We start from the raw sequence: 26,052 nt of genomic DNA on the forward strand, positions 1-26,052 counted from the left end.
TACTAGGCTATTTATTATGACAGACTGTGGCGGCATTCACTTAATTGGATCCTCTCGTAATTAGATGTACTCGTAAAGCACATTAACAAGTTCTCCCACAGTTTGTAATATCAATTAAGAGTACAGAAGATTCACTTCTTCATCAGCATTACTTTTGATAAGATAGGTACTTCAACAAAAATTTGCGTCGCGGTTCACTTACTTTACTATATTGACCTACGCAGCGACATCCGAGTTAAATTCAATCTAATTACTATGTACGATGGCTTTTAATAGATTTGAATAAGTAATATTTAGGGTTTTGCTCACGACGCTGCTGGCACCATTTAATGTCAAAATTTTTACGTTTTGAGAGAAAAAAGACTATATGTAATAAATATGTAGATACGCATGCAACCACAATCTCATCCGACAAAACATGACTTAACTTTTGATTTAAATATTGTAAAAGGTTGCGGGTTCCTGTGTTTTTAAAACTTAGTAAGTATAAACGTGAACTTAGGAAAAATGCTTTTTGACACCTGAAATTTTTACGCGTTGTACACATTTAGAATAAACGAAAAACACGTATGCGGCGGTACTGACGTCATCACATTACGCATTTACAGCAAAGCTGCATCCGTTCGCAACGATTTGACGTGCAACTGTGGCTTGACGGTTTTATAGCTTATAATCAATGAGTCAAAGATATAATAACGACAGAAGTTCTTGCCCACGAATCGGTAACATATTTTTGTGTAATTACTATCGATACCAATACCAAAGATGATATTTGTTGTACATATTATATATTCTTCTTCACATGAACCCATTACCGGCCCACTACAGAGCAGTGGCGTGCATAGTGGGTATGCACAGGGTGTGCAGATGATATCAAATGAAGAAAATCTCCAGCACGAGTCCTAAATACTTAAGGGTAGGCTTTTAATAACTTTTATAATGTCTATCCTTAAGTTTTTTATAACTCGTACTGGAGATTTTCTTCATTTTATATCATCTGCATACCCTATGCATACCCTCTATGCACGCCACTGCTACAGAGCACGGGTCTTCTCCCACAATGAGGTGTTAATGCCGTAGTCCACCACGCTGGCCCATAGGTGGACAATTGATTGCTTGTACATATTAAATAAATTTTATTTAGTACCCTACATCGAATGTCTGAAAAGTACATAGTAAAAGTATTAGTATTGTTATGTACCTATTTTTAAAAAATCAACGTAAACAAATAAATGGGCTTTTATACAACTTTCTGACCCCAATTTTAGTACAAAATTCTGTATTGATAAATAGTCTATAATATTCGATTCATCGAATTATCGAAAAGATTCGATTATCATTTCGATTTTGATCATCTACCTGCCGTCAAACTACCATTTAAATCAGTTCAGCCGTTCCGAAGACTAGTCTGGACATAAGATTTTTGTCTATTTGATTGACAAACAGACAAAATTTTATGAAACGTGTATGATATCGCTCACCAATACGCTTGATAAAACAGTTACTTCGATATAACATATAGAAAATTTCATTTATTTCGCAGCATACTAACTTAATTAGGTGGCTTACTAGACAATCACTTACGAAAAGGAGGATAGTGAAGTTAACGATGTTCGATTTTAAGAAAGCGCGTCTGTTGCTGAATGCAAAGAGCGGGCCAGTCACTTTTTTAGCCGGTCCGTGACTCGGATGCGTTGCGCGTGAGTCACGCCGTAGGGTTGCCACCCGTAGTTTTGCCGAGCGAAACCAATATAACTAGCGTCACATAATACGAGCGATTGTAAACTTCAAAAATTCAACGGTTCAGGGTTTGAGGTAAAAAGCGAATGATAGTTATGCAATTGCAGATCTCTATATACTACCTAGGATTATATGAATAGTTTTGTTTTTAAAAATATTTATAAATCGGTAAATAATTAGTTATAATGTTTTATGTTAACTATTATTCATGTTTAAAAAATATTTAGTTTTTTAAGACTTTTAATGCACAACTTTCACTGTGGTCAATTTTTCGTATAAAGGTATGTTTAGATGAACACATTAAAATCAACTAAGAATCGGTGTAGATTAGAAAGAGCACCGAATAAAAAACAACTTACTTTATGACTAGATATAAAAGGAATTGCGTTGGGTACAATATGGTAAATTATTAAAAAATGGCTTCGCATCTATTATTTTAACTTATTGTACTGTAGATTTAAATACGTGCAAAAAAGATTTGGCAACCCTACCTTGCGGCATACCGGCGGGCACCATATTCCGTACGTGTCAACTACCTATTTATGTAGCAGGACGAAGCGCAAATAAACAGCATCAAAGGGAGGCAGTTCGGATTCCACTCGGCGGTACTGGCCGCGGGCAAACACAACGAAAAGGAACGCCATTGTCTACGGATAAAGCTATTTTCGCAAATAGATTCTATGCCCTAAGTTAGATCAATAGATCTATAACCAGAACTTAGATCATTAAATACAACTGTACTGTGGACACAAATTAAGAATTTCCAGTTATCTCTTTTCCCTATAACATTGTTGCTAACTAATGGGTAAGCCAGCTCAGGCTAATTAATTAATGGGCGTTAAAGAGTCATTTGTTGAGAAATCAGAAAAAAAGATCTGTAGAAGAAACCTAGTTACAGCGAGTATAATAGAATATTATGTAAAAATACTTTACAAAATATAATAACTTATAATAACTTTATAGAATATAATAACGATATAATAAAATAATAAAATAACGATGATGGGAAGGGAATTGAAAATTGGACAAATGTTAGAGGTATTATTTCGACCTATCCTGGGTTTGATTCCTAGCCAGATTATTTTCAATTTTTGCCTTATACTTATTAAGGTAATGACTTTAAAAAGTTGTCATCCCTTTACAATAGCAGGCTACTACCATCTTAGAAAGCACCATCAGGTGCTATTGCAGTGAAGTGCAATCATATTTTTTTTTTTTAAATGTCATTTATAGAGCTGAGTCACTAGAGGCTATGTAGCTCTTGTGGGTCTGCAACGGATACCATGCAAACTAGCTTTTTCTATGCTTACCTATAAAGCTAACTTATCATAGAATAAAAAACTTTGTCATTTGCATGTTCAAAAACTATCCTAGATAATTTAGACGTTCAATTATATTGCAGGCAGAACTGAGAGCAAAAGCTCTTACCATATGATTTTTATACATTGATTGTCCATAGGTGTAAGAAGTTTTAAATGTAAAAGCTAAGGGTTATTTCAAGTATCTATTTTACAAGATTCTGTTGATTGGTCTATTCCTACATGGATCTGATAAGCTTTGCCTTTAATTATTCCTTAAATTCCTTTTTCTGTAAGGTGTTGGTACATCTATAAGAACTGAGAAAATAATTAATTCAGTGGTCTTTGAGTTCACAACAATCTGTTACAAAGTATTAGTATACTAAGAAAATGATTGAATGGTTTGACAGTGCTCTTTATTGATATAAATCTTTGATTTTTCAATGGTATCTTCAGTACATTCTGTACTGAAAATACATGCATATTGTTCATTATATAGAAATAACCTTATTTCAATTTAAAAAGAAAAATTTAATGAATCGTTGATATATATTGAAAGAATTTATTAGTTTCATCATGAAGTTAATATTCATCTATAAAAATTATAAAACTTTTTCCCTCAGTGTTTAGATCTTTACTATTTCTTGAAAGAAGATAGTTTTGAGTTTTTATGTGGATGAATAATGTAATCTCGATAGTTAAAGGCTGGTTATTTAGTAAAATTGTTATTGCTTATTACAGCTCCTGTATTGAAGATTATAGGGTATACAATACAGGTGGAATGTAAGAGCACAGCTAGTGGAATAATATATTATAATCATAGTCTTGGAATTTAATCAATGCATAAAAATATTATCATAAATGCAAGTTTATCTTATCTCTGGAATAGATTGTGGCTTATAATAATTGCTTTATTATCAGATAGATGGCGCCAAGCAAGGCAAAGTTGACTCACCTTTCATCCTCAGGAGGCGGAGCGGCCTGTGAGTCCTCCTTGCCATCCCCAGTGTCACCAACCTGCAGGCCATCCGGAGCCACATCTGGAGCACCACTATCACTCGCATTCACATTCACATTGCTCACTACTGCGCCACTGATTGAATGAGACACCACTGCACTCACTGGGCTACCAAAGCCCTGACTGTCATGTCCCGGCTGGGCTGTGTTGGTCACATACGCTGTAGAACTGACTGGCATTGACACAACTGGCGAGTTAGTTCCTGACACGGTTGCCTCTACAGGAGCCACACTACTCTGAGACATTACAGGCACCACACCACCATATCCAAGACCCATACTAGTCTGAGATTGAACTACATTTGCATGAACACCTCCACCCATACCAACTGGCATGCTCTGCTGCATAGACATGGGAATATTCTGTTGACCCATAGACATCTGTGCCACAGGTTGATTAGGAACATATTGCACTCCACCCATCTGGCCCTGTCCACTCACTTGCTGTTGCAACATATTTTGTGGCTGAGTCATATGTGTGGGCATTTGTTGACCAACATTGGGTGGCTGGATAAAAATAGGATCTGAGGCAGGCATCTGCATACTGGGCTGATTCCCATCTAGAGTCATTTGCATGTTCTGAGGGGCTGTCATAAGTTGGATGTTTCCTTGTTGCATGCTTCCTTGCTGTGGAGCCATGGTGTGCACGGGAGCTTGTTGCTGTCCACCCATCTGGAGATTAGCCGGCAATGTAGAGCCTTGAGGTTGAGTAGCCATACTCTGTAGATTTGAAGGCAGAGTTGCACCTTGTTGTGATGTAACAATACTAGTCAACACCTCTTGTGGCAAGGTCTGTCCCTGCTGAGACATCTGCGATTGCTGCGCATGATACTGAGGAACATTATGTTGTTGTTGAACCATTGGCTGCTGAGATGATGGAATTGTAGCATTGATCATTGACTGGGGATTAGGTTGCTGATTAACTGCTTGGTTGTACTGTGGCTGTGCAACAGTCATTCCTTGCTGTTGCATCTGTGGATGCATTCCCGGTTGCGGTTGAGATGGCAACTGGTGCATTTGAGATTGCATTTGGGATATCTGTTGATTAGCAGCAGATAATTGGGGTGCTATTTGCATTTGTTGTATGTGATTTGGCATTTGTTGATTCTGCAACGCCTGCATTTGCGCTTGACTAGACAAATGTTGAAGTTGAGCTTGCTGTGTGCCCATCGCTTGTTGGCCCTGTAGGTGATGACTTTGTCCAATATTAGGGATCTGTGCTTGCTGCATCTGATGAATTTGCTGCTGGTTCGGCTGGCCTTGCATAGGCTGCATTTGAATTTGTTGCATTTGCGGTTGCTGCCCAGTCACTTGAGTTAATTGTCCCTGGTTAGGTATGCCTTGCATTTGTGGCATCTGCTGCTGTAATTGCATGTTAGTAAGCTGAGCCTGAGGCAAATGCTGACCCATCTGTTGCATTTGCTGGTTAGGAATTTGCTGCATCTGCTGGGGCATTTGCTGGTGCATGGGTATTTGTTGCATAGCAATCCCTTGGGACTGCGCCATTGCTTGCGACTGTGCAATCACTTGTTGTATCTGGTGTTGGGGATAGCTTTGAGGGATTTGCTGAACCTGCTGTTGCTGTTGTGGCTGAGGATGACTCTGTGGCGCATTCTGCATTGTGATGTGGGTCATGCTTTGCGGATGCTGCTGGCCAACTTGCTGGTTGTTCTGCATGTTTTGATTTGGCATTTGCTGTGGCATCTCTAGAGGAGGAGACTGCACTGACACTGATTGAGTAACAGGCATTTGCTGTTGAACTATATTAATAGGTTGGGTCAAAGATTGTCCCGGGGAAGCCATAGGAAATTGTTTCTGAACACCTTGGTCCATTTGCTGTACAACACTAACTGGATCTTTAGGCCCTTTGTTGGACAAATCATTACACATATCATCATGTTGACTATCGTTTATGACAACACCGCTGTCCGGGGCCTGCAACGTGTTAGTCTCTGTGACATCCAAGTTGTTGTTGAGAGTAATTGGAGCATTCTGCTGGGTTGTAGTATGATCGAGATAATCCATACACATCCACCTGCCACGACGGAAAGGTTCAGTGCTTTCGATTTTAACTACTTTAAATCTTTCATTCCGCACATGTTCTTGTATCTCCTTCATACCTTCCTGCGGTTTGGAGTTGCTTATGAGGTTGATGATACTGCCAGTGCCGGCGTTCGGCACGCTGACGTGCATGTCATTCACTTCGGTATTATTACTATTTGGCACTGCTGCTCCTAGCTGGGGGTTCGCGTCGGGCTGGCCGACGATAGCGAGCCCGTACTGCGAGCTGGTCGGAATGACGGGGGCGCAGCCTAGCGATGCACTAGACGCGTTGTAGAATACGTCGTCTTTTGAAAAGGTGTCTTCCGAGTAGCTCGGCGTTTCATTCTCTATGTCGGTCACCCTTGAGATGTCGTCGGTGTGAGATTCATCAAGATCGTCCGCAGAGTCCTCGCCAGCATCAGTGCTCACCCGAGAGCCAACCGTCACACTGGTTATCTGAAAGGAAGATATTTTCCTTGGGTTATGGGTGGATTGAAGACTCGTCGGGTGAGTCACTCCCTTCTCCGACTCGTTCAGTCGAAGGGATTCACTCGTAGTGCGATGAACGACGTTGTTATACTTGTTTTTTTCACTAGTTTTATGTGACTTTTGAATCAGATTGTCAGCCATTATGCCGTCTGACTCGAATGACTACCTAAAGAAATTTTCACTGTTTATTGGCCTCAGAGACATTTGACAGACTTTTCAATCACAAATATGTATGTAATATAAAACCATTCTACACTCACAATTTCACAAACACAGAAATTTGGCTGATAAAGTTCTTAAAATTCATTAGTAAACACACACAGATGTGAACATCTTTCAGACGGCAGCAACATGGCGGCCATTTATGCGCAATGCATTATGGTTGACAATTTGCAGTAGACTATAGACGACTGTAGACCATTTTTTTTTGTTAAGCTACTGCAGACGATAGATGTCACTACTATCTTAATAAATACAATTCTATTTTCAATAAGTTATAAATAAAAAAAATTTGAAAAATATAAAACATAATTTATTTTTGTTTTTCTATTTGTTTATCACAATAAACTAAAAATCAGGACAAAGGAGTCTACTGTAATATTGTGGTACTGTATGAATTCGAAAACTAAATGGAAATATGAAACTGCAAATTTTATATGTATGTAGGATAAGTAAACAATAGTAAATTCTACATTTACTATACATTTTATTTAAAAGTAAATGAAATGTAATTATTTTCAAAAACTGACAAAAAGATTTCTTCGTTAGTTTTAAATAAGGTCTGCAATGTTATTAAGAAATAGATATAACACGTATGAAACATAATAACCAATTTTAAAATATTTATCACGAATGAAATAAAGTTTCATTTCACTATAAATACCTATTTATACTATTAATAATGATAAAACTTAGGATAAAAAAATAGCTATTGAAAATTCTGAAATATAATATTTTATCTGTGGGCACAAATGTAAAATTTATAAGGTTTACTACTCGTTAATAGATGGCGCTTAGATAAATAATCTGTGTCCTTTGTTCTTTCCTTCACCAGTAGGTGGCCTTGTAACTAAAAAACTCGAACATTTAAAATTATAAAAAGTAAAAATCGTGACCATTTTATTCAAAACTTTTAAATCTTTACAAACCGAGCCTTTACATATTATAAACTGCTACGTAGAACAGGGAAATTGAAAACATCAATTTTCAATTCTTTTTACTTAACTTGTGTGGCACGGTCTACTTACTGCCGAATTTCAAGATTATAGGTCACCTAGATAAACTTTTGTAATAAATGTCGTGTAGCATTGGAAATGTAACCCAGTGTTGTCTCGTTCTGACAGATTGAAAGATACTGTTAGTTGGAGTGCGACAAAACACTGCATATTCTGATGTTACAGCCAGTTTATTGATAAAGGGGTAAGTTTATCCGTAAAGGTTTTAATGAAATTTTATAATTAAAGAATTAATGGCGGTCACTTCCCTGTTAATTATCAATACAAGCTTCGAACTTTATATTCTCGAAACTTCTACAGCAATTAGAGAATACCTATTCCAGAATAAGTTTTAATTCGAGCAGTTAACGGGAACCAAAAATGGGGGTAAACACCATCTTTTAGCCCGCTTGAAATCTCACAAGGTCGTAAATAATGATGGATGGCCCGCTACCGCGGGCTAGTCTGTTATGCGGTATGGCAGATGTACCAAGCAGGTTTCTACACGGTGTCGTACCAGAATGCTCGATCGTTTATGGCGGCACGTCTTTGTTAATAACTAGCAATATCCCACAAGATCAGACCAGAGAAACATCCCAAATAATAACATTCCAAAACTATCCCTGCCGCGGAACCCGTTACTTTCAGGGAGGTCGTCAAAGAAACGTTGCTAGCACTGTACTAGTTGCAGCAAAAGATTAAGAAAGAATTGTTGTGCAGGATTTGACGGAGCTATGAAGGAAAATTGATATAACGAGACGATTTTTGAAGGTCTTTAAAGTATTTTTTGCTACAGTGGCTTTAGGGTGCCTCTAGTCCCACCTTTAATTCCGTATTAGAGAGGAAGCCTGTGACCAGCTGAGGTTAATGATGATTATTTTCACAATCATGGAAGAGAAATGTCAAGTTCTGAAGTTTGGCAGTTTAGACAATTTTTTCACGGAATACCTAAACGAGTATTATTTATTTCCTGATTGTCGTTATCTACATCTTTATCTTTTTCTCGACATGGATTTACAATAATTCATAATCAAGCATGTCAAATACCATTAAATTTTATTGTAAAAACAAAACATTTTATTGTAGAAATACCTAATCCTAACTAACTTACTACAACTTTGATTTGATTACGACTTTACGCCTTTACTTCTAAACCGATAATCCTGAAACGCTTCGGTTAAACAACGTTGTCGGAGATGCAAAATAGGGACCTTTCTTCCTGAAAAAAATAGGTTCTGTTCCTGAGGGATGGAAAATAACTTCTAAAAAAGGACAGTCCGAATTAATAATAAAACCTATATAAACGCCTGTGTAGCGGCTTGCATGAACTGGTGCGTTGATGTATGGGTATATTATTGATAAATAATTAGAATGATATAATTGAAACTTACGATAAAGAGCAGCAAGGACCTCGAGGGCTATTTCACGATGAGCTTCATCTCGAGAACTAAACTAAGATCAAACCAGAAGCGCCCCGACCTCAGCTATTATCTGCAAGGTCTCCGGATCATCAGTCGATTTAGCCATCCCCACCAATCGCCGTGACACTTCTTAAACGAGGATAATTTGCTATTATTTGAAAATTGGCGTCCCGCGACGTCCGCTTCGCAGTCGCTCGGGAGCACGGGACCCTCCTGGCTTCCCGCGACCACCGACGTAAGACGTGTACCTAATCCTTAAATAAATAATCGTCGTACAGACAACCTCTGCCGTTCCGAGCGTCAGTCGATAAGATATATCTAGAGCACTAACACTGAAACCCAGTAATGAAAATGTGAATAGTCGTGAATGGGAAATGGCGAGATCGTTAGACGATATCACGAAAAAGTGCACCGACGAAGACAACGTTATGGACGACGACAGCGAAGACCCCCCAGGATGTCTCCGCAGGATGGTGGTTTGGTTAAGGATCAATCCGAATCTTGTTATGTTAAAAGTGACTCTATTTGTGATGTACGGTGCCACCGCATCTCTATTACCGTATTTGACGATTCATATGCAAAGTATAGGACTTACAGTGCCTGAAATTTCATTTGTGTATTTAGCTTTACCTTTCACTACATTTTTGAGTCCACCTATAACAGGTAAGGCATTAATTTATTAAAGGTATTATTAATTTTATTTATTGGGATGACAGCTTTTGTTGTGATACATGTAGAACACCTTGGAAGTAAACCCAACTCGTGCGCCATCACGAAAATCAAGATGTTGTAGTGTGATACTGCCTTATGCCGTCATGCTCTTTTTGCGCCTTTTATATTTATTATTATAATTTTAGTAATAAGAAAAATAATAAATTAATTTTAATTTTTAGGTTATTTTCAAACAATGTTTGTTATATTAATTAGAAGCTGCTGTCAAGTTTGATATTTCACATTTGCTAGGCATCCAGTGGCGTCCAACTCTTTTTCCTCAGTACTGAAACAACTGTTGTTTATAGGATTTTTAGTTGATCGCTTCGGGGAGTATAAGCCTGTAGTTATCACGGCTCTTATCTTAAACGCAGCATTTCATCATTCCCTGCTGCTGATTCCACATCAAGAAACTCCTGGAGTAATGCCATCTGCCTATGTTATGCGCCATCCGATTAAAAGAAGCGTCGAGGTAATGATTTCGTTATTATTAGCGTTTCCTGATACGCGTAGATAGTTTTATTGTTAAACACCCATTGGTGTGTCTTGACAGTAAAATTAACCTCAATGCCTTCATGGCACTGACGCTTAACCTGCTTTAACTGCATGACGCTCTCATAAGCCGTCATCCCATCGCTCCCTTGTGTGTTTACACGAGTTTACATCAGAATAGTAATATTTCTCTATTTATAATTAATATTTTATGTCTAATGTTATATTATGTACGTATTTGTCTAAAATAAGTAATTATCATTATTAAAATACATACATACTGCCCGCTGTGGATCGATGGTAGCATCGATCCACAGCGGGCCGAACCCCAGAGTTTAGGTTAAAAATTATATCCGGTTTTAAAAAGTCATCATCTTTATTTGCAATTAATTTCAATTAAAAGCGTGCTGCCATTTTTGCGTAATCGAGTACCAATTATTCTTACATCTGTACATTCATCGTTTCATATTTTTTAAACCAGTACAAATTCTTTGATGAACCTTCCTGGTGCAATCGTAAGTTCTGTAGTCTTAAAAGTGGAGGTCCCAGCATGTCGCTTTTCGTTATCAGCATAAAAGACGACCTAGGTCTTAAACTCTAAATTCTATTTAAATGAACCTGAAAATTTAATATACGAGTATGTCCATTGAAATACAACGAAACAACAAGAATGGACTCTTTATGATTCACTAGGCTAGATAAAATCATTAGTAGTAGTTCATTAAATTTTATATTATTTGATATAAAATTACCGAAAAAATAAGTTCAAAGTTTATTTAAAACGTAAGCCTGTAGAAAAATCCTGCTATGATATTAAGGATAACTGAAACGTTAAATAAGCTTGGGTATGAATTGCTGTTACTTCATAGCTAAATATTAAAAATTGTGAGATAGTGAAAGTAAAAATTAGTCTGCTAACTTTGTTGTGGGTTCTTCTTAGAGCAGGGCGCGTTTGGAATCTTCGTAGCATTAGGTTTATGTTGGCGAAAGTAGTTATCACAATCATATATAAACGTTCCATAAGTGCCTGTAATAGTAACATTAACAAAGAATTTTTGAATTTGAATTAAATGTTTGAGTAAGTATTTATTGTGTTATTTCATATTAGACTCGGATGTACCTACACAAATTGTCTAAACCAAGCCACCTTTCCACGCTGTATCCCCTTATAGCGCTATTTTTAGACCTGTAAATATTGTTTAGTTTAGATATGAGCAACAGAACTGGCACCACAGAGGCCAATTATGTTATAAACAAACATATATTTATATTGTTTTAAACTAAATAGATAGGTCTAAAATTAGTATCATCCTTTTGACCTTAGTCTGTATAAAAGGATAGTACTATTTTCAGACCTGTCGAACCGGTTGAGTTAAAACAGTTGTGAAAAACCCGATTGTCACCATTATCGTGTATCGATACAATACGTAACTACGTACATTGCTACAACGATGCACAGCGAAATTATCGCTGTGTAAAAACGTTGTATATTATTTCAAAGTCACGGAATTGTCGTTACGCAGCTACTAACTTTGCTCCTGTCCTCTAGAATTTGAGCAAATCGACCTCATCCGGCCTCAGGTCAGATTAGCCAGTCGTTATACAACAACTCCAAGCTACTTAAGATAATAAAGCTAAAAAGCTTAATTTATGCAACATAACAGATATGGACTAGTAACATACTTATTGAAGATCGTGAGTTTTCCAAAGTGGCGTTCAAACAACATATATCGATTTATGTTGTTATATTAATCTTAGATGTTGTTATATTATAAAAGATCTTTAGATCTTTATTGTTTGGAACATGAGCACATAGTGGCAACGCACATAGTAGTTTGATTCGGACTTTCGTTCGCAACTTCGAATTCGGAATTTGGATATCACGTTTAAAACAAAGACGCCAAAGGCTCCGTTGTCTTCTTAACCGACATACGTTGTCATTAACTAATCTTTATCCATCAATATGCTCTAATTAACTTATGTATCTTATTTTAATATTTTAGAATATACTATATAAATAACAGACGCGTCAAACATATAACACCCCGTCGTTTTTATGTCGGGGGTTAATAAATGGGTAGCTAATAAGGTGTAGACTAATCTAAAAAAATATTTAGAACATTTTTGACAGGAGAAAAATAAGTGACTTGACTGCGTAAATGGGTGACCATTATAGAACCTATCAATTTGGTTCATTTTTCAACTATTTACAACCTAATTAGAAACCATAATTGCATTAATTCATATTTTAAAAACATTTATCAAAAAATCATAATTATCAAACATAAATTAAAAACCACATATTAACCATATTTAATTGTTTCAAATTGGACGAAATACTCGTGCGTAATTAAATTCTTATATCGTAGATATGGTGGAGTCCCTGCCCTAGCAGAGAATGCCCTGACGAAGATGAGCAGGTCGATTTTGTTCTGGATCGATGCATTGACCATTGCATGTTATCCAGACCAACTGAACGTCCTGAGGTTGATCCAGCTGACGATAAAGATGATCTAGACTTTCATATAGAGCACAAATTTCATCCACCACGTCTTACCAACGCCAGGTTTCGTATAAACATAACATTACTTAAACGACTTTCGAGAAATATAATTTGATCGATGTATAAAAAAACTTAAGTTTACATTAGTATTCGCAAATCAATGGATTGGATTGCTTGAATTTATGATATTTAGATATGCTATATAAGTGTTTAACAACAGCGAAGCTGGTTTCAATAGGTGAGAGAATCAATCAAATCGATGCACCCAATGTATAGTTAATTCGTTGACGAACCGTACGGTCTATCAGAATAGTTTGATCTGATGATATTTTTTGGAATTGGGAGATAGAATTCAACAAGAAAGATAAGATTGTTTTTTGTTTGAATGCGCTAGTATCTGAAACTGTGAGATAGATTATTTTTTATCCATTAGTTGTATATGTATATAGTAATAGTATATTGAAGTCGTTTTCTCGTATTATTACGTCAGTTAACATTGGAATAAACTTTTTAATATTCTTGTAAACATATGATAAATCTACAAATACATTCTTATTGCTTCGAGTTAGTCTTCTAAGCTTACGAATTCGGTATAAAGATAACAAGTTTGGTAAACCAAATAAAACAGAACAGTCATTAAATAGAGTCTAGTATATACTTTTAATATATGTAGTTTTTCTGAAATATTTCTTTTTCACTTTTTCTAACTAGCTTTCCATTTAATTCAACCAACTCTTTAATCTCTGGTCCTCAATCCAATATACAGATCCCCGATTGATTCAATAAACCTTTAAAGATGTTTTGGTATTTTTAAGAGCTCGAGTCTCCGCCTTCTTTTACTTAAACATATAAAGCAATAGAGGCTTTATCTATGTTTATGTATGTTTTATTTCTGTTACATTAATAATGGGATAAAATTATTTTGCAGTTACTTAAATATGACTGACGATGAGGAATTTAACGACGCAGCATTCTTTTTAATAGAAGTGCATGATGATTTAGGTGAACCAAAAGAACAACTTGGTATTGAAATGGAAAGGGTACGTATTTTTATAATGAAAGATTTGTGTACTTTTTAAAATTATATATTTATGTTAAACCTTTATATCACAAGGATTTTTCTATTACAGGATGACAATGATACGGTAACAGATTTCAGATCAAGGTTTGGCGAGAAATTATTGCTTGCTCAAGGTGTAAATATTACGGCTCTTGATAACGAAGATCTAAGATGTGGTGGTCTCGTCATGCTGCATAATATGACGAAACTCTCGCAACAACGACTGGAATCCTTATCAGCTGACTGTATGGTTCAAAAGTGTGATTTTAGGTAACCTCCATTGATGTTGTTACTATAGAATATTTTACTGTAGACTTTCTGAGTGCGCAAACTACATGTAGCGCTCATAAATCTGGCACATTAAAACTTGAATAAGACAAGATAGCAGAAATTCTGCTTTCGACAGAAAAAAAAATCCTTACTACATTATATCAATATTTAATGATCCAAGCATATAACTTACACTCAATGTGCGTATGGTGTGACGTTACAATTTTACGTATTGAGAAGGTTACGTTATTCCGAATACCTCTATTTTTCTTAACTAACATTTGATTTTGAACTTCGTTTAATTCATCAATTAATAAATTGCAGAAAAGGAGGCCCAGACATATGCCCGCCAGATTACAAGGAAAGTGATGATAAAACATTCTACATTTATTTCTTTTTACGCTTCATGGGGACTATTATGTTATCAGCTGGCGTAACGATTATGGATCCCATAGCCTTAACTATGATACAAAAGTATGGAGGGGACTTTGGCAGAGAAAGGCTATTTTCTAGCATTGGGATGGCCATTTTTTCTCCTATCACAGGCATGCTTATAGATATGAGGAGTAAACAAGTCGGTATGTAGTAGCATTTTGTAATCGTTATCTTCAGTGTCAATAAGCAGTTGTTAATATTTACGTCGGTTTGTTGCAGGCTACACGGACTATTCAGCAGCTTTTTATACGTATGACGCCTTACTTCTGATATCAGCAATTACTGTTGCTGTAATGCCCCTTGGAGCTAAACTGCCAGCTGATAATTTATTACACGACTTAGTGAATATTATAAAAATGCCTCACATTATTATTTTTATATTCTTTCTTTTTGCTCTGGGAAACTTTTGGGGCTTTATCGAATCTTATTTATTTTTGTACTTGAAGGAATTAGGGGCACCTAATTTTTTGCTAGGTAAGAATTTTTGATTACGTTATTAAATATTGTTTATTTCCGTGCTATTGATAGATAGTTAGTTTGATTCTTTATCAATTATTTACATTGATTTCTTTATATTGTTGATGTACTTCAAACAAATATAATAACAATACGTTATGAAAGAATTCTTAAAAACTTGAGTACGCTCAATGAAAAATCCAGTTACAAGGGCTTGTTAAACAATTATTATATCAGGCTAATACAATGTCTATTAACTCAAGTGCAAATATCCAGGAATAACCGTGACCGTGGGCACGTTAAGCAGCATCCCGTTTCTCTACGGCGCAGACGCAATCACATCTCGGATTGGTCACGTCAACGTGATCATTGTCGCCTTCTTCTCTCATGCTGCGAGGCTCGTTGGTTATTCTTTTATAGAGTAAGTCTTAGCATTTATAAAAGTAATGACTTAATACTTCACCCGTGGAAAAAAAAAGTATACTCTCCGACTTTTAAATTAACTCTTACGTTAGCCGTTAAAAATCAAGTTTATAACCAATAAACTTGATTTTTAACATAGAAGAAAAGATAATGAAACAAACAAGAACAGTTTCGCGTTTATGGTTTAGTGAAGATTATGAGTACTACTCGTATAATTTTATATTGAACTTCTATAGCCGTTTTGGTGCGACCACTGTTGATGATTGACCCTCAATACGTCCCTTTTACCCAATCTAGGACATTTTCATTACCAATTAAAAATGCCACTCTCATCAAAGGCTACCGGTGGGTAGATTGTGAAGATTGAAAGTCTCATATATTTCCAATAACGTATTCCTAAAACATCCTTGGGATATTTATTTAGACTTAATAATAATAATGAACATAAGTAAAATAAACAGAATTGTTATTATTATTAGAATCAGTTTAGTCATAGTAGGAATATTTACATATATCAGTCTGGAGAATACCAAATAGTTATGACAAAACAATGGTATGCTTATCAGATAACGAATGACGGTATTAATTGTCATAACCTGTGATCTGTTAATCACAGTGCAAACTATTTTATGCATACAGTTTCAGCAATTATATGCAGATGCAAATTAGAACCCGAGTGGGTTTACATTATAAATAAATACTGTCATTATACACTATAAAGTTAGCAAGTTAAGTTAGTCCATCATCCATGACTCTTTTTATTCGTTTTTCAGTTAAAAATATGTCTTATTGTCTTTCGGAGGAATAATACAATCATACCAATTTATTAAAAAATAAAATTTGCTCCTTTACTGCAAGTTTTTCGGGTCTACCTAGTTCTTAAGTTCTGAGTAAAACATCATGTTTTCTCCATCTAAACGTCCAATCCTATCAGTTTATTTTAGAAACCTAATACGAAATATTATACATTTGTAAGGTATTACGGAGGTATGTGTCAATTTGTCCTTTTCCATTAAAATTCCACTCGCCGAGGTAAGTATTTACGAAGATAAAGCATTGTCAAGTTTATGAGCACAACGATCTAGTGTAGGTGTTACTTCCAATTCCACAATACTGCATACATCGTCTTCATTTAATATCATTATGGCAACTATATCACTACAATAAGGATCACTTTACTACATGCGGTATGCACTTTTATCGGTGTAACTTTGTGACTGCTGTATTCTCTATAAACAGATAATCCTTGTAAAAATAAATAATAGTTATATTGTTGTTCTCATCTTCAAATACACATGTATCTAAATTGGAATTTCTATTTTAAGAATAAAATAACCATTTGAGACTTAAGATGTAACTATTATTTGGAGATTTAAAACTGTATCGTTATAATCTTAATCGGTCTACTTTGGTAACAATCTTCCCCTTTGTATTAAGTCAGAACTGTCACATTTCAATTACATCAATTGCTGTTATCTAATTTGTGTTTTCTAATTGGAATTATATTGCGGCCTACTTGAAATAAATAATTGTACATCATTAATTAAATAAAATTAAAATTATATTAAATTTTCCCTTTTTTCTATTGCTGTTATTGGTTAAAGGGTTTTTAATTTTTAGGGTTAATTACTGTTCTTTCATTTTTTTATATCAGTATTAATCGATTGCTGGCATCAATTGAAACGAGAGTTGTATTCGCAAAACCTCATAGTGTGTCAGTTTTCCAAATTATAAGCTATCAAAGTTGTAATAAAGGGCTACATCGGTTATTGTTTGAATAATTAAAATTAAGCATACAAAGTATTGATTCTGATATTTATTGTTGTTCATTCATTAAAATCTGGATAACATTAAAAACTATAGGAGGTAGGAAAAAAATCATCTAAGAAAATCAAACATGCCTTAAAATACCGAACATGTCTTACAATACCCTCAAGAATAGGTATTATTAGATTTTCTGTAATGTTTAATATCTTGTTGATCTAGGTGAGTGATGAGATGAGAGATGTTTAAGAGCCATTTATGTAATTAGTTTGAGTCTTATGTTTATTCACTAAAGATGACTAGTAAAACTTCAATAGATCTCTGAAAGAAGGTTTAGTTGGTTTTTAAGCCGACCCAAGTATCGCAGTAGCAAATTACTAGTACTGCTTACTCGTTATATCAGTTACGTAGAGTAATTGAAATTTCTCATTCATTGATGGAATAGATTTTTTTATATGTAAATTATTCCAGAAACTCCTGGTGGTGCTTTCCATTTGAAGCCATGGAATCGTTGTCTGTACATTTAATGTGGGTTGCAGCAGCGACCTACTGTGCGATGTTAGCTCCTAAGAACCTGTTGGCGACTCTGATTGGTGTCCTTGGAATGGCGCATTTCAGTTTAGGTAAGAATTTATTTCAATTGTGAGGCCTCGATTTCGAGGAGACCCTATGTTTAGACATATCCCAAATCGTAAACAAGACGATGACATGGAAATTGGAACGGCCATGATTGTTATATGTGTTCTAAAGCCGTAAAGTCTTTTTGTATCCGTATAGTCTGGTGGTGGCTGGAGACCGTAAATTAGTAAGCGTTTCTCAGTTATGTGCGTTTAAAAATATCACCTGCTTCGAGAAGAAACCTGCATGCCGAGAGTTCTACATAATGTTTTCAAATGTATGTGGAGTCCACCAATTCGCACTAGGCCGGCTTGGTGGACTCCGGCCTTAACCCCTTCTCATTGTGGGAGGAGACCTGTGCCCTGTAGTGGGCCGGTAATGGGTCGATATGATGAGTGTGAATCGCCCTTCAGCACGATACACCTATGATATAAAAAGAGTGACGTGAAGCCGATGGATGAGAAATGCTGAGTATCAAGTAGAAGAAGAAGAAAAAGTCTTTCTTGCACAGAAATATAAAACTAGGTTAACAAAAAAAAAAGATAATATACATATGGACAAAGGCGGCCTTATCGCTTGAAGCGATCTCCTCCAGACAACCTTTGGTTGAAGAAACATATTAGAAACGGGATAGTGCAATACCTAAATTGTGCTAATTATAAACATTACATATACAATACATACTAATTTTTATATTTAAGTCATTGACATCTGCAGGTTTAAATTAAAGGATACGTTTCGATCAGATCACTCCAATCGCAACAAGAACTGTAAAACAACATTTTGCTACGCGGACACAAGGAAGTGCCAAAATTTACGTCACTAAAAGTTTTTCTGCGTTAGTTAAGAATTCAGGTCATTTTCTATGGATTACGGCCTGAACCCTTCGCATTCTACTAGAAGTCAGGGACTCGGAGATCTGGGCTCTGTATGAGACTGGTATCGGGTTAATAATGATGACAGGTCTACATTCAAAACTCACATTGTTTCAGAGACACTGAATAGCTAAGGAGTAATATATTTAATGATGCTTATTTTCTACAGGTAGAGGCAGCGGTAGTTTCGGTGGCGGCCTCCTAATTGCTTCTTTGGGTACAAGAGAAGCTTTCCGTTATATGGGGTTAATCGCTTTTCTTGGCGGTGTGCTGTATGGCCTGCTCCATTATTTTTGGCTGAGGAAAACAGCTATGACTGGTATTCGAGATGCCTGTGACCCTGATACTGGTACAGTACACATTTTAACTTCTTAAATTGTTGTGATTTCCACGACACAGAGAATCCTAGTGTGGAAATCGAAGATTTTATCTGTATTATTTGGCTTACTTTTTACGTGTTGGTTTGAAATAAATAAATAAAAAAAATCTGGTAGGGGAAAAAAAAGTAATGAATGAACACTTTTATTGCACACCAAATATAAATTCAGAAATATACATACGGGTATACAATTTGGCGGGTAACAGATTAATTTGACGGGTAAGTTTTTGATGTAAAATATCTAAAGGCGAACTCGAAACTCGAAAAAAATGCATCCCGCATGCCGTCACGAGAAACGGCATGACGCTCTCTTATGCCGCCACACCACTGATCTCGTCTCCCTTGTATTCGCGAGTCATAAAATTAGAATTTTAAATGCGAAAGTTTGTTGGTTTATTTGTTTGTTACCTATGTTCGATTTTGTTCAATGCATAAGTGTGTTAATAAGCCCTAACAATAGTTGGCCTATTTAAATTTCAATGGGCTCCATGCTTATTTTTATCCGGTTTACAGAAAGCGGGGAAGGTGACAAGCTGAACGGCGAGCCATTACGCAAGGATGCAGAGACAATGGTATCGTTAGAGAGACTTCACATCATCACCCGCTTCAATCCACTTGGCTCTCTGCATTCGCTGTCGAGAAGCTCAAGGGCGAGGGTAAGTGGAAAATTCAAACGTTGTTTACAGTTTTGAAGTATCTAACTAAGCTCATTCAATTTTATTTATTTTTTATTGTAAGCCTTCAATCAACAACACGTCTTCTTGCGGCCCTTAATTGTATATATAGGTCTGGCACAGCTTGTCTTTTACAAACTAGTTTTTTTTTGGCACATATTTTTTTTTCTTCGACAAATTAGCCCTCGACTGCAATCTCACCTATTGGTAAGTGATGATGCAGTCTAATATGTAGGGGGCTAACCTGTTAGGTATGGTAGTCGTACCCCTAATCGGTTCCTACGCCACATCGCAACGGAACACTAAACCGCTTAGAGACACGTCTTTGTCCAAAACCAGAACAGAGAAAATTCAGAAAGGAATCGAACCTGAGGCAACAACCAACCGTCTATCTGACGTCAAACCTCTCTGGAAATGTTCTTGTTGGTTTCCACAGTTTTTACCACTTAGAGATTAATCTGAAGCTGCGTCATAACTTACAACCAGGTAAAATTGCAGCCACCGGCGAAATTGTAGTGGAATAAAAAAAAAGTGACTGTTTTTGTGTTGTTTCGTCTGTCTTAAATAAACTGAGACGTCTTAGACAGGTCATGTTCAAGCACACCCATACACGTTTAAATACGATTTTTAAGTCATCACAACTAGTTAGAGAGCCGACTGGCGCAGTGGGCAGCGTCTCTGCTTTCTGAGTCCAAGGCCGTGGGTTCGATTCCCACAACTGGAAAATGTTTGTGTGATGAACATAACTGTTTTTCAGTGTATGGGTGTTTATCTGTATATTATAAGTATTTATGTATATTATTCATAAAAATATTCATCAGTCATCTTAGTACCCATAACACAAGCTACGTTTACTTTGGGGCTAGATGGCGATGTGTGTATTGTCGAAGTATATTTATTTATTTCTTTATTTTAACTTGTTCATCATGTCAACCGATTACCCGCACCCAGGTGTCTTCCCACAATGAGAAGGGTATAGGCCGTAGTCCACCACGCTGGCACAGTGCTTAACATCGTTTAAAGTTTTTATGTTAAGCAATGTTAAGCTCTTTAAACTATACTATATACATTTTTAGTACAACATTTTTGTTGGCAAAGCGCCTGGTGACTTAAAACAAGGTATTAGCTCGTTCAAGCACATTATTCTCGTAACTATGTTAAAATATAATTCTTTAATTAATAAAATATAATTAATTTCTTATACACTGGTTAAAGAAATAATGTGGAGAAAATTAGTAGGTAAATCATTCATCATTAATTCATGAATGTTAGGTTCCATTTACGAAACTCAACTTATACTTTAATTGTAATTACATTATCTTCTCTAAATCTAGTATTAATGGTACTATTTATTGGGGGTGTACTAGGATATAATAATTATAGTATCCCATTCATAGCCATCATTGGGGGCTGGAAGAAATGATGGGGTAAAATCTACTTCATAATTAATTTTTAATAGTTATCTGAAAGATGACATCTGTTGACAAGCGGCATTCGCAATACGTGTAACAGAGTATAGCATATTGAATATAGATGGCGCTGTTAGAAAAGTTTTCGTAGATTGTACAAAATACATAAAATAATTTATTAGGACGATAAATCTATTATTAGGTACAGACAGTATTTCAGGTAATTATATGATAAAATTGAAGTTTAAAGGGTTTTGATCTTCGACCCCGCTTTATAGGTAAGTTTATCTAAGGAGGTAGTAAGTCTTACATATTCTATGCACTAATGGTTAAACTAAATTGACAGGCCTAGTAATGCTCCTTCTCCAGTTAAATTAAAAAAAAAAAACCAATGTGCTAACTATGTTATTACACTACCTTTTGTTAGACATGGTTAGGATTTATTTTATGTTTAACAGAATTATTGCCAACAATATTCATGACGGCAGAAATTAGCAATATAAACACCAATTTAATTCGGGCTTCATGATCTCGATTTATTTGTTGATAGCTCTCTCAAGGCGACATCAACGAGCTTTGCCGAAGCCGCAGCGGAAGTAACAGCCAGCGACGCTGCAGCAATATCGAGATATCACCCAAAACTCCTCAGGGTTCAGCATCTAAGGTGGATCTGCTGCGTTCAGCACTAGAAATCAGCCACCAACAAGGCAAAGGACACATATCCAACCCTGTGCTGTCCAGTCAGAGCAGACCTACACATCAATACAAGGTAACTAACCTAACCAACTTACCTTTATTACCCTACCAGATAGAGTCCTCAGTTTCTCTAGTATAAGATCCAAAGTGAACTTCGGAATATTATCCCAAAATAGCTGAACGGATTTTTGTAAAATTTCGTAATAAAAAATCTTCTACTAAACGTGAACAGGACTTGGGACAACACACGAGATTTTATTCCGGAAGACGGATTCTCAGGGTACATCGTCGTGTGTTAACTTTTCAGTAACCTAATGATAAAACTAACATATATAACTTATAACGTTGGTCATTAGTTAATCTGTCAATAAAAAGTTCCTTGTTTGAGCAAGGACTGCGTTCATTGACCGCTCGTTTTCGATCAAGCACTTAGAAGCATAGAGCGACGACCTGGGATCAAGTTTAGAAATAGGTACGCAGCAGTAGGCATTTACTTTTCATATAATGTTTTGCAATGTTTTAATGAGTATACCTAACCTACTATTTGGTTAAGGATTTTCAGAGTTAATTCCATCACAAATAAGTAATACGTACGTAAAACCTCGGTGCTAACACTACCGTGATCTTACTTATTTGCGTCTTTTTTATCTTAAATGGCTTACGCTAATTTATTGCACTGATTATGGGGTTTGTACCTACCGAGCTTCAAAATTTGTCTTACATTGTACTTTAGGTATAAGTGAAAGTGGCATGGACTAATTTGTCGGTTCATCGCTTTGGTCAACTCCTTAACCACGCTGTAGTCCACCACGCTGTCCATTCGCTGATTGCTAGATTTCATATACCTTTCGAGCATTATGGAGAACTCTTAGGCATGTAGGTTTTCTCACGATGTTTTCCTTTACCGTTAAAGCAAGTAAAATTTGAATTGCTTAGAGAAAAGTTAGAGGTGCCGGGCATCGAAATTAGGTCCGCCCGTATTACGGGCGGTCCTTAAAGGACCGAAGAGAAGAAAGTACAGATGAAGCTTATTAAGATTACATATTAATGTATATTCCAATAAGTAGTGTAGTGTAAGAGGGTGTATGAGTTTGGGCAGTAATAAGCGAAACTGCGAGTGAGCGTAGGATCTTTGGTTGCCTGACCTCTCCGCTATACTTCTTCATTGTGTTCCTCAGCTTGCAAATAGCGCACCAAAGCTTACTCAGCGGAACAACATATCTCAGCCAGCGCTCGCGGAATACGACAGACGTCGGGATTCCATACCTGAAGAGGCCGAGGAAGACCGTTTAACGCCAGCACAGAAACCGGCCAAGACCAAAAGCGACAACATACCACCACCACCTACATATGACGAAGCGACCAGGGAAAAGCGAAAAAGTTGGCACTCTGATGACAGCGCTCCCACGTAACGAAAAAAGAAAACCCGTCAAGAAATAGGATTGAAAAGAAAAAAAAAGGTTGAGGTATACCTATATAGCCAGTTTTCGTCACGAAAGATGAAATTGTACTGAGTAGGTATATCTCAGAAAAAATAGAATGACATGGAGACACTTCCAGAGTTATAGTTAAAATATGCTTAGTTTGAAATAATCCAATAAAATGCTTTACAGTAAAAATAATAAGAAAAACGAACCATCATAAATAAAGAAAAACATTATTGTTATATATAACAACCTTTTAGAAGTTATTTTGATTGTTGTAAATTCGTCAATCTTTATATCAGTAAGAAAATGTAAAAAAAAAATGAATGATTGAGTAGGAGTGTTTAAAAATCCAATTGAAACATTCCATTACATTTTTAATATTTTTTATTATGTTATCTGTACTTTTATGTTTGTTATGTTGTTTCTTCTTTCTCTGTCCCTACATTCATTTATAAGAGAAGTTAGCATCATCATCTTATTGCTGGCCAACTACAGGGCTCGGGTCTCCTCTCAGAATTAGAAGGATTTAGGTCGTACTTAGTCTACCACGCTGACCAAGTGCGGATTGGTAGACTTCACACGCCGTTGAGAACTTTGTGGAGAACTCTCAGTCTTGCAGGTATCCTCACGATCTTTTCCTTCACCGTTAAAGCAAGTGATATTTAAATTGCTTAAATTATAAACACACATAGCTCCGAAAAGTCAGTGGTGCGTGCCGGGAATCGAACTTGGTCTCCACGAAAAATAGCCGAAACCTCACCCACTAGCTCTTGTCACCGCTTGCGCTACATTTAGGCCAAGATCTTTAGCCTACTTTAAAACGCGACAAAGCTATGTTTCTGTCATGAATTTTTCTCGTTTTAACACTAATTGGAGTCTGAGCAAAGACAAAGTAGACGATATAGACGCCTTAGTGCCTTTAGTTTATGATATGTAGGGTACATATCACAATCGTGGAGTCATTTTCGAATATCAAACTGTAACATCACAGCAAAATGAAACTTATATCTTTTTATTAAAGCTCAAATCTGTACACATTTTTACAATCAGTGCTCCTGGTGAAACATTGACTGATTTTTTTTTTATCTAAAACGAAGTAGTAGTAAATACCTACATTTTACTTTGATGTAACACGTCTTATTTGATTCTTATCTAATCGATAAGAATGAAATAAGACCTGTAAGATTTACAATTACAGAAATAATTTCTATTGTTATTTGTTTTTTTATAGTTTATTATAGTATAATAATTATTTACTAAGCCCATCGATTCTTTTCTTAGTTCATATTATGTTGGTACAGGTGAGGTTTTGAGACGAATAGCGCATGGCCATTGCCTCTAACTGCTTCAGGTGGATCCAGTTTAATGTGGACCTGCTTAAAAGTAATGAAATAACGTAGTGATCGATAAAGAAAAATATGTGGATAAACCAAAACTTTGACTGGCTGCAACCCCGCTTTCAGTCACCCCGAGTCCAAGTCCGTGGGTTCGTTTCCCAAAACTGGAAAATTTTTGTGTGATGAACATGAATGTTTTTCGGTGTCTGGGTGTTTATATGTATGTTATAAGTATTTATGTATAATATTCATAAAATATCAGTCATCTTAGTGCCCATAACACAAGCTACGCTTACTTTGGGGCTAGATGCCGGTGAGAGTATTTTTTATATGTTATTTCTTTAAGGTCGTTATAATTAATTGCATGTGAACTCTTACTGTTAGTTTAGAATTGTCCTACGATGTCGTTCTAAAAACCTCATTTCGTACAATTATTTAAACGAAATTATTTTCTTCCAAACTTTAATTTAAATGGAAAGGGAGAGAAGGATTTGAATAGTAGTAGATAGTCCTGTTTAGATCTAAGTAACAAACTTAAAAAAAGTTTAATTAATCATATTAATTTTATATTGCTTATTAAAAATTTACGCGTATTGCGTCCCATTTATAATATTTTTATTATTTACCCAATGAAGATAGAACTTCAATCGCAAAGAGTAAGCATCTGCTTACGAATATTCCTTCTTCCAGGAAGAACTTATTAGCGTGATATTGCTCACAGTATTTATATGTTTGCACGGTAAAATGGCCGAATAGAGACATAAGTTTTGATATCGAATAAATAATAAGCCTAATTTCAATTATTAGCCTATTCAATTAGTTATCACAGCTGAGCGGTGGCCTCCGCCCTTATGGGAGAGAGAGTTTAGAGATTAGAACCACTATGCTGTTCCAATGCGCGTGGATGGGCAAATCAATAATTAAATTAATTATTAAAAAAAAACCCCGACTTTCAAAATACTGTAGGCATTTTTATTATTTTACTAGCCCATCCCTTCGGAAAATACGATGCCACACACACATACTCGCACACGCAGACGCACACGCACACGCACATGCACACGCACACGCACACGCACACGCACACGCACACGCACACGCACACGCACACGCACACGCACACGCACACGCACACGCACACGCACACACACATTCAGAGACACATCAAGCTTATAACCGTCGTTTTTGCGTGGGGGTTAAAAGATATTTAAATAATTGTAAATTTATGAAGTTATTTTATTAAATGCATAATAGTAAACTTATAAATACTGGATGGCATTGATTTATTTGGGACTGTACGA

General features: G+C 36.1%; 2 protein-coding genes across 3 annotated transcripts in view; one reads left to right on the plus strand and one right to left on the minus strand.

The window, feature by feature from the left end:
* The window catches only part of LOC120628637 (protein bunched, class 2/F/G isoform-like), a 218,474-nt gene extending 211,531 nt beyond the window's left edge, over nt 1–6,943 (minus strand). For both annotated transcript variants that reach the window (XM_039897181.1, XM_039897172.1), the window contains exon 1: nt 3,994–6,943. In XM_039897181.1, coding sequence (XP_039753115.1) covers nt 3,994–6,728 — 2,735 coding nt within the window. In that variant the 5' untranslated portion in view covers nt 6,729–6,943. The remainder of the gene's footprint in view (nt 1–3,993) is intronic.
* Nucleotides 6,944–9,431: 2,488 nt separating this feature from the next.
* Nucleotides 9,432–23,685, plus strand: LOC120634683. The gene is made up of 13 exons (XM_039905446.1): nt 9,432–9,885; nt 10,242–10,405; nt 12,795–12,991; nt 13,857–13,968; nt 14,059–14,258; nt 14,583–14,836; nt 14,913–15,167; nt 15,426–15,570; nt 17,808–17,959; nt 18,999–19,178; nt 19,722–19,864; nt 21,842–22,060; nt 23,166–23,685. The coding sequence occupies exons 1-13, from the start codon at nt 9,597–9,599 to the stop codon at nt 23,397–23,399; spliced, it is 2,544 nt and encodes an 847-aa protein (XP_039761380.1). The 5' UTR covers nt 9,432–9,596; the 3' UTR covers nt 23,400–23,685.
* Nucleotides 23,686–26,052: the final 2,367 nt, after the last annotated feature.

This window comes from Pararge aegeria, chromosome 2 (genome assembly GCF_905163445.1).
Source record: "Pararge aegeria chromosome 2, ilParAegt1.1, whole genome shotgun sequence".
Taxonomy (NCBI): domain Eukaryota; kingdom Metazoa; phylum Arthropoda; class Insecta; order Lepidoptera; family Nymphalidae; genus Pararge; species Pararge aegeria.

Bases quoted from the DNA above. Each gene is read 5' to 3' on its own strand.
- LOC120634683 (XM_039905446.1), top strand. From the start codon at position 9,597: ATGGCGAGATCGTTAGACGATATCACGAAAAAGTGCACCGACGAAGAC. The intron at 10,406-12,794 runs GTAATGATTTCG...CTTATATCGTAG, and splicing joins CGATTAAAAGAAGCGTCGAG to ATATGGTGGAGTCCCTGCCC. The intron at 22,061-23,165 runs GTAACTAACCTA...TGTGTTCCTCAG, and splicing joins GACCTACACATCAATACAAG to CTTGCAAATAGCGCACCAAA.